General features: G+C 35.0%; 1 protein-coding gene across 1 annotated transcript; it reads left to right on the top strand.

Moving 5' to 3' along the window:
* Positions 1 to 685: 685 nt before the first annotated feature.
* On the top strand, positions 686 to 4,244 carry LOC143737744 (uncharacterized). Its single transcript, XM_077229581.1, has 4 exons — positions 686 to 1,216; positions 2,187 to 2,510; positions 2,583 to 2,710; positions 2,804 to 4,244. The coding sequence occupies exons 1-4, from the start codon at positions 838 to 840 to the stop codon at positions 3,164 to 3,166; spliced, it is 1,194 nt and encodes a 397-aa protein (XP_077085696.1). The 5' UTR covers positions 686 to 837; the 3' UTR covers positions 3,167 to 4,244.
* The last annotated feature ends 5,725 nt before the right edge of the window (positions 4,245 to 9,969 follow it).

The raw sequence follows: 9,969 nt of genomic DNA, 5'->3' as shown, positions 1-9,969 counted from the left end.
GGCAGCGAATTTTTTTTATTTTTTTAAAAAAAAAATATTTGACACTGAACTGTCAAAATTGCACGAGTAAGGTCTAAATGTGAGAAAACCTTTTTTTAATACAGTCTATGGAGAACCCGCTTTATGTAAATCAACAGATAGCCACTAATACTGTAATAATAAAATAAAAACTAAAGTAAATACAATTAAATTAAATAATTAAAATAAAATTGACAACTACATTTCTTTCTAGATTCGATACGTTTGGTGAACTATTATCCAACTTAAAATTGATCTAACATGAAAAATCGCATATTTTAAAAGCATCAAAAATGATTTTTTATTCACTGAAAATATACATATAGAAACCATAGACTGTAAAAAATAGAAACCAGCATTTCGTCCCAAAATAGGAGTCTAATCAGTTTTTAAAATATGTAGTAACAAAATTGCTTGAAAAAACTGAAAATCACTGAATTGAATGAATAGAAGATAAAACTGAGATTGATGATATGTTTTGAAGAATAAAGGATGAGCATCTCCTCTCAGAGAAAGCATTTAAGTTCCGTTATAACACTAAATGTTAATTAAATAAAAACATAATGAAGGTAAAAATGAACAGAATATATTTTATTTTATAAAAGCGTACATTAGTATAAATTATTATCATGTTGAGGACAAGATCAAGACGCTCTATGAGTTTATTGACTTTTATTTTGAAGCATTTCCTGCCGTCAGTCTGTTTTGTTCAGTAGCTGCCTGGAACACTTGAAATTACTGTAACGGCGTCCGCATTATACGCATTCTGAAGAGGTAGACAGTGAGACCTATGCGTGAGACACGGTGTGTTTTTATAAAATGAATGCTCGTGTGAAAGTCAGTGGAAGGGAGCCGATATCACTGGTGTCCAGATGTGTGGAGGCCGCGCTCGAGACGGCGCTGCGCAGGGCATTTGAGGTGGCGCTTGAGATCGCGATCAATGAGTTCAGCAGACTTCTGGATAACAGCGATAAACAGCGGGAGAACAACCGTCTCACATTACCATTACAACATCATCTTAATCATGGGGAATCAAATCAGAGCAGCTCGCACAGTCTGCGAGAGGATACACCGCAGAAACACGAAGTAGATGCATATGTGGATGAGAGTGAAGGGCTAATGAATGGATCTTTTCACGAAATCTCTCATCACGATGGTCGTGTACGATCACATGAAATGACCACATCGCCTATACGTGGTGCGTTTGACAATTGTAGACAACAAAAGTCACATTTAGACCCTTTTACAGCATGATGGAAGTCAAGTAACGTTAGCTAAATGAAGTCCATTTTCTGAAAGAAGTCAGTTTTTGAAAGAAGTTTCTTATGCTCATCAAGCCTGCATGTATTTGATCAAAAATATAGAACAACACACTAAACATGATACTTGTTATGATACTCATAATCGTTTTCTATTTGTAGCCTACTATATACTTTAAAATATAATTTCTTTCTGTGATGCAAAGCTGAATTTTCAGCATCATTACTCCAGTCTTCAGTGTCACATGATCCTTCAGAAATTATTATAATAATTCAAACAATTAATTATATAAATTATAGAATTATCAGAAATCAATTATATTTTAAAGCATATTTAAATAGCCATTTTAAATTCAAACCATTATTTTAAATCGTAAGAATATTTCAAAATATTACTGTTTTTTGATCGCATATAGGCTTGATGAGCATAAGAGACTTCTTTAAAAAACATTTAAAAAATAGTTATGTATATATATATGCATGCATGTATGTGATCCGTCCTTCGGATGAGACATTAAACCGAGGTCCTGACTCTCTGTGGTCATTAAAACTCCCATGGCACTTCTCGTAAAGAGTAGGGGTGTAACCCCGTCGTCCTGGCCAAATTCCCTCAATTGGCCCTTGCCAATCATGGCCTCCTAAAAATCCCCGTACATTGATTTGGCTCTATCACTCTCTCTCCTCTCCACCTATAGCTGGTGTGTGGTGAGCGCACTGGCGCCATTGTACTGTGGCTGCCGTCTCATCATCCAAGTGGATGCTGCACACTGGTGGTGGTTGAGGAGAGACCCCGACATGGTTGTAAAGCTCTTTGGGTGTACAGTAGTACTTATGAAAGTGCTAAAATGCCTCATTCATATATATATATATATTTTTTTTTTTGTCTTGATGTCACTTATGTCTTCACAGAGCAAGATACATCAGACCAAAAGGAGCTAAGCATAGATCTCATACAAGATGTACATCAAGACGTATCATTTCAGCCTGCAATTGAGCAAGTTAAGGTGAAGAGTGAAAAGTCTGATCCAGAAGAACTTGCACTGAATAGCAGCTCTGGATGTGGTTCTCCTTATTCTAGTCCAGACTATAGTTTTGACTCAACTTGTAATGAGGAGTTTGTGAACAACAGAATGACTTTAGTTCAGTCAAAACTGCTAGAGGACTGGAAGTCTGCTTCAGAGAAGCCACAGAAGGAGACAGAACCTTTGGATCAAGAACCCAGCCACAGTCACGGTAATGGTTAATCCATAAAAGTGTTCCGCTGTACTGAAATATTGTCAATGATTTATGTTTTTAATTCCTCAGGCTCCTCAAAAATCAATTTACCATCCAGTGGCTGCGTCTCTCTTGTCTCCACCCCGTTTCACAACCTCTACCTATCAGAAGACGACAGGACATCCCTCACGCAGTCAACGCAAAACTGTAATGAGCAGGTGAGGAAAAACATCCATTCCAGCCTGTATTTTTGTAAATTATGTAGCCGTGTATTTCACAGTTCAAATGATGTGTGTTATCATCCCATTCAGCATCACAGAACCATATTAACGAGTGTGGAAGAAGGCGCTGTCGCAAGCCGGCCGAGAAAGCAGCAGCTTTTCCCTCCAGGGTGCAGCCCGTATCACTGCAGCATGTGCAGCCGAGAGTTCAATCGCCTGGAGAACCTGAAGACTCATTTAAGGATACACACCGGTGAGCGTCCGTACAGTTGTTCATTGTGCGGGGTCCGCTTTCGCCACTCGGGGGCGCTGACACGCCACTTCCGCATTCACACCGGGGAAAAGCCGTATGTGTGTGAAGAGTGTGGGAAGAGTTTTAGAAACTGTGGAGGTCTGCGCTACCACCAGAAATCACACCATCCTAGTACTGTCTTTGAAACATCACGCGTATAAAATGATTTCATTAGTCAGTTTTGGTAGAAAGCTTGTTGGCATGTTCAGTTAGATTTGAGGTTCTCAACATCTCGGGTAGGGGTGAGCGGGGCTAGTTGTAATACACATGGTTTAAAACTTTCCACACATGCTAGCATGACGAAACTTACTAGTTGCCATATCAACACTGTATAGAGAAAAAGAAAAACATGCACTAAAATACAGACAAATCTGATATTATTTTAATCTTAAATCTGTTGTTTAACAGTGGAGATAGTTCTTTAATGCTTCGTTCAGTAGCAGAAGACACTAGCAGGGTTTAAATCCCAGTTGTGCAGGTGGGGCAGGTTGTAACACTGTGTTACAATGTGCCCCTATTAGAACAATGCTATTCTATTCTATACTTCTATTCTATTGAGAACCCATGAGAAAAAGGTGAATAGAGACTGAGAGTCAATGTTTAGAAATAGTTAAGTATTATTATTTTTTGAACTGTTGTATAGCTGTTTTCCGGTGTTTGTTGTCAAACTCAAAAATGTGATTATTTTTAAAAATTAAAAAATGCTTCATTTTATATGAAGTTAATAATTGTATTTAATTGACAGAATATCTTAGTTTGTCTTGTATTTTTTTTTTTATTAGATCAGATAACATTTTAAGCTGTCATATGGTCATGTTACAATGTGCCCCTCACATGTTACAACATGTCTCACTTCACTTCCATTCTTTTGGGGTATATTTAAAAATAAATAAAAGTATTCGCTGTATTAATAAAACAAAACCACATAATTGTACTAGACATGTGGGAAATTAATGTGGGAAAAAATACATTCTCTGAACCCAAAGTGGATTTACACAAACTGAGAAAGTCAAAAAGTGTTGCGCCCTGCTCTCCCTAGTTCTTCTGTTGGACCTTGCTGTGAATCTGATATTTTTAAGTTATAGACTGTGTGTGAAACATCTACAGCTATAAAGTTGTGTGTTTGTGTGGAAACGTTGTTATTGTTTTATCTGGATTTTTACCTAATTTACCTGGATTTTGAAATGTGATCTGATCTTTGCCTAAATAATGTGAAATAAACACCTTCATAACCATGAACTGCACTGTATTTGAAAGGCCTAAATAGAAATGTTATGATATTACAACTAGGCTGAGTATTAGACGCCAGTATTATTTAGGCTTGTAATTATTAAATACTGTATGCAATTGAAACATTTAGTTGTCAAAAGTCATTTTAAATTAAAATGTTAAAATAATCAAACGAATTTTATGATTCCTCAATTATCATTTATTTATATCTTTTAACATTTAAAATTGTGCTTGATAAATATTCATGCAAAAATATGTTTATAAAAATAACATTAAAATATTGAACATACATGCTTGTTCAAAAGTTTGGGGTCAGTAAGATTTTTTTTAAATAAATTAATACTTTTATTTGAATGCATTAAATTGATCAAAAGTGACTGTAAAGACATTTGTAATGTAATGTTTCGAATAAATGCTGTTCTTTTGAATTTTCTAAAAAGAATTATGGTTTTCACAAAAATATTAAGCACAACCCTGATAATAAAAAAATATTTATGAGCACCATATCAGAATGTGAATGTGAATCAGCACATCAGAATGTGACACTGAAGACACTTAAATGTACTGGAAATTCAGCTTTAAATCACAGGAATAAATCACATTTTAAAATTGTAATAATATTTCTTAATATTATTGTATTTCTTATTATCAAAAAATGCAGCTATAGTGTGCATAAGAGACATCTTTCAAAAATCATATACCAGAGGAAAATGTGGTAAAGAAATATTGAACATTTGAAATATTGGTGACCTGAATCCGCTATCCTGTTAAGTCACATGTAAGCCATCGTCTCCTCCTCCTCTCAGATCTTCCTTCCATTCATCTCCACAATCCAAGATAGACTCACTTGGTAATTTACTGTATCTTGCTTGGTTCTTTTACAATAGTATTGGTCACTTCTGAAAATTAATTAAACTTAACAGGTTTAGAAGTTCAAATTCTATTTTAGTTTGCTTAAATAAATATTTTATAAATTTATCAGCTTTTAAAGATCGGTGGTCTGTGCTTGATTTCATACACTGATTATGAAATGTTATTTTTTAAATATAGAATTGCTCGGTTGTAGGTAAAAGCATATAACCAGGGACTGTGACATGTACCATCACACCCACCAGTAAAAAGCTGCTGGGTCACGACACATTTGCTGGTTTCACGTAGAAGAGGAACCAGGGTAGCGAACACATTTTATTTTCTTAGTTATGCTTTTAAACTGTCCAAATACTAACAATTCTTGTCAATCCAGTGGTCAGTCGGTCACTGGCAGTGTTTGGGGTAACGTATCAACTAACATGAGTAAAGTAACGTATTACTTTTAAATTTACAACAAAATATGATATAGTTATATGTAGGCTATATATATATATATATATATATATATATATATATATATATATATATATATATATATATATATATATGTATATATATGTTTATATATACAGTGTTGGAAGGTTACTTTGGAAATATAGGTCACAAATTACCAGTTACCCTATTTAAAATATTATAAGTAATGTAACTATTTCAATTACCTTATTAAATAATGTAACGGATTACATAACTTTTTGATTTCTTTTCTAATTTCCAGCACTGGTATGCATTTTTATCACTCGCCATAGTGGCAACACTTAGACAGATTAGAAAGCTCCAATGTGGATTGATGTAATTGGCAAACATGAGCAGCAAATCAAATGAGAAATCAAGTGTCGTTTAGCATCGCTTTACTAAACGGCCTTTAAATGGCAGGAGGCATTGTGCAAATCAAAACCAGGCAAAGCAACAAATTAATATTATTCAACATATCCTAACTTTTTACAGAAAATATTCAGATGTATATATATAAGTAACTGTCATTTAATTACACATTTTTTTCTCAGTAACTGTCCCTGATTACAGTTCCATTTATTTATTTATGTAAATAAAATGTCATGTAACTATTTACTTCCGAACACATATACAGTATATATAAATTCCCAAATTTTGTAAAATGTTATAAAATCAAGATTATGTGATTTGTTTATTTTCTTTAAACTTTATTTAACTGACAAAAGTACAAAGAAAAAAATGCCAATGTTTTCACTGGCCAAATAAATTTTATTTTGTAGATTCAAAGAAAAAATTGACTGATGGCTGCAGCAACACACTCAAAAAGTTGGGACAGAGGCAAAATAAAAGTGAAAAGACTGTAGAATATCCAATTGTTGAACAAATATTTTGAAACAGTCCACAATTAGCAGGTGAATTGGTAGGTGAGGGTATTGTGTTTGGGTATAAAAGGAGAATCCACCAAAAACTCATGATTTTTTCATGAGTTTCAAATTTCATGAGAGAATTGTCAAACAATTCAAAAATCTGATTTCTCAGTGCAAGATTGCAAAGTATTTAGGTCTTTCTCCAACTACCATACATAATAGGGAATCCAGAGAAATCTCAGTACACGTAGGGCAAGACAGGAAACCTCTGTTGAATGTTCATGACCTTTCAGCCCTCAGATGGCATTGCATGAGAATCCATTGCGCTGCTAAATATACCCGCATGGGCTCAGGAAAACCGTTGTCTGACGCTGCATTAAGAAGATCTCAGATGGTCTGAAAGACAGTGGAAATGTGTGCTGCGGTCAGATGAGTCCACGTTTCAGCTTGTTTTGGGGAAAAACTGACTTCGAGTTCTCAGTCCCAAAGATGAAAAGGACCATCCAGACTTTCATGACAGGTGCAAAACCAAACATCTGTCATGGTATGGGGATGCATCCATGTAAATGGCATGGGTGACTTGCATATGTGTGAAGGTACCATTGATGTGGAGGCGTATATTATATATACAGTATATGACAACTCTCCTGTCCCATGTTGAGAGAAATCGGGAGTGAGGTGCAGAGGTGTTGTGTGCGCTGTGTAAACATGATGTTGTACTTTAAGACTAAATGTGAGCATGCATTTACTCATCTCACTTGCACAGAAACAGATTCACTATTCCTCAAAATGCTTAAAAACAGTGAAATGCAAACTCAAAATATTACGAAAACCTGCAATAATTAAATTACACAAATATACTTTATTTATTTAATCTTACTTTATTAACCAGTATCTTTGCTGCTGACCTTTAATGATCCAATTTCACCATGCCAACAGTAAGCAAAAATGACTTTAGATGCACATCACATTTGTGTTTTCTGAAGTGTTGAACCTTTTTCTTCAGCGTCCTATTCTTCTGCAGTCCAAAATGGCAGCACGGCTGAAAGATTTGTTTCAGCACTGCCCCCTTTACTGTACAGGCATGAATTTGTATTTCCTTCAGCCTGAGGCTTATTATTCATTTCACTTTTGGTGTGAAAGGGCCTTTACATTTTCCAAAAATGAAACTTTTTTAATATTATTAAAAAACAACGTTTTTTAGAGTAACGTAATGCTTTCCATAAAAAGTAACTAAGTAATGCAATTAGTTACTTGTTTAGAAAGTAACATTATATTTTAACGCATTACATTTAAAAGTAACTTTCCCCAAAACTGGTCAGACTGGTGCCAGACAGAGTTTGGCTTAAAAATCCTTACCCGGATTTGAGAGGAATGCCATACTGTCTGTGCTTTAGACCGAGAGAGCTTTCTAGATCAGACCTCTGACTGAACTGCTGGTGAGATATTGTGGGAGTACCTACAAACCATGAGAAAAGGTAAAAGATGTGTATGCGCATTTATTTTGTTAATTCACTTTTATTTAACGCAGTGCAGAGTTTGTGAGTGCCTGTGCATTTCTGTAAAAAAAAAAAAAATTGCAAAGACTGTAGATTTTATTATGAATATAAACGTATTGTGTGTCTGCTACTGAATGTAACAGTGGTGGTGCTCTTTGTATACCTTTATGAAATCATCAGTGTTTAGACACTGGCTAGAGACTAGTTGTCTCAGTGTGATTCATCAACCCAGTCTCTAGCCAGTGTCTAAACACTGATTTAAAGACAACAAAAGAGTCACACAGTTTATCTCACATATTTCAGACTGACTGCAAACTCAATGAACGCTTCTGAATTCTGCCAGCAACTGCAGGTCCACCTATCACGATCTCAATGTTGTAGTGGTGGGTCGTTCGAGCTCTTGTAGGTGAACGACGGGAGCTGGCTCGCATATCTGAAGAGCGACTCTATTTTTAAAAATATAGCCTATAGAAATTAAATCATTATGTAACAATGAAATAATGAATTTTATTTTATTTAAAATAATTGAATAATTCAAAGAACAAAAAAAATATGATATAGGCCTAAAGGCGCACACATTCGTTTCGACTGTCTGATCAGCCTCACATTCTGTTCCTGTCAATCATACACGAGGTGTTAAACAATTATACGGCATGAGGGAGGGGCCGAAATTCTCGAAAACAGGACACATTATTACTGAGAGAAGAAACCACATCAGCCCCTCGAAAGTAAGGCAGCTTGCATTTCTGAATGCAAATCTCTCATAAAATAAAAATATGATCAGCATTGTGTGTGTGTGTGTGTGTGTGTGTGTGCTAGTTGTATACAAAACATAACTAGTGAGATAGTTCATGTTGGTTATAACATGCCAATAAAGAAGAGAGAAAAAGAGGGACGAGTTTAATCCTTTCAGTTATTTATTTTCCTTTAATATGGGTTCTATTATGTTGTTCAGATTCAGATTGTATTTGTTTTGAGTGTTGTTTCTACACATTAAAAATTTGTAATTTAAATGCAAATGTTTAATAGTATTCTTTTTTCATAACAAATCAATGCATTTTTAAAGAAATTGCGACTTTTATTTCATTTCATAATTTAATTAGAATTTTTTTCACATAGTCAAAACATTATTTTTTTTAAAGAGCCGTTTGTGAGCCAAAAGAGCCGGCTCTTTTCAGTGAGCTGAGTCAAACGAGCCGGCTCACGAAAAAGAGCCGGAATGCCCATCACTACAATGTTGGTCTTTCATAACCAATTTCAGTTTTCCAATTTTTCTTCCAATAGCATGCACCTTACAAAATACATTTCCAGTATCCTATGTTAGTACATAGACAGAAAAACAATGGTAGAAAAGCTGGCATCTGGACCACACCCTTCAAAAGGTACACTTTTGTTCCATATTTACCCTTAGAGGATGCATACTGGTATCTTAAAGGTACATATTATTACCTCAAATGTAGAGTACCGAAATAGTATGTACCCATTAAAAGGGAGTCACCATAGTGACAACTTTTATACAATTTCGTGTGTGTGAAAAGTGCTGATATTTTGAGATATTTTGATTGAAAGAAATGGCTCTTTCATTGCAGTGACAAAGTTACTTTGAGTGAAATTTTGCATGTAAAATAAGTTTTCAACGACAAACTTGCACATGCTAATGGACATTGCAGTCAGATTTGTTTTACTTTTATTGTCATGCCACGAGATTTCTTTTCTGTGCACGTAGGCCTATAGTGACAACAGAATGTTAAATACTGATTTCACAGTAACATTACTGTCAATGTAAGTGCGAGCAGACTGTGCGAGAAAGAGCACTGAACGCCTGCTGTAGTCTGTTGTCTTTATATCAGACAGCAGGAGGACCGTCTGCCCTTCAGCTTCAGCACAAATCGTACATGCTTTTAGCTTCATGAATAAAACATTTGCTCTTGCAATGCTGTCATTAATCACACGTTAAGAGGTTATGTCTATTCCTGAATCAATGACAGGTTTCCATATTAACCAAAGCATATTTTTATGTTTGGAAAGCACTTAAAGTGTGCATTA

Source organism: Siphateles boraxobius, unplaced genomic scaffold, assembly GCF_051911475.1.
Source record: "Siphateles boraxobius isolate OS27281-9 unplaced genomic scaffold, OSU_SipBor_1 130, whole genome shotgun sequence".
Taxonomy (NCBI): domain Eukaryota; kingdom Metazoa; phylum Chordata; class Actinopteri; order Cypriniformes; family Leuciscidae; genus Siphateles; species Siphateles boraxobius.
This window is presented reverse-complemented; position numbering and strand designations above follow the sequence as displayed.

Excerpts from the sequence above, each read along its gene's own strand:
- LOC143737744 (XM_077229581.1), top strand. The coding sequence starts at position 838 with ATGAATGCTCGTGTGAAAGTCAGTGGAAGGGAGCCGATATCACTGGTG. Across the intron at positions 2,511-2,582 it reads AGAACCCAGCCACAGTCACG|GCTCCTCAAAAATCAATTTA; the intron begins GTAATGGTTAAT and ends TTAATTCCTCAG. Across the intron at positions 2,711-2,803 it reads CGCAAAACTGTAATGAGCAG|CATCACAGAACCATATTAAC; the intron begins GTGAGGAAAAAC and ends CATCCCATTCAG.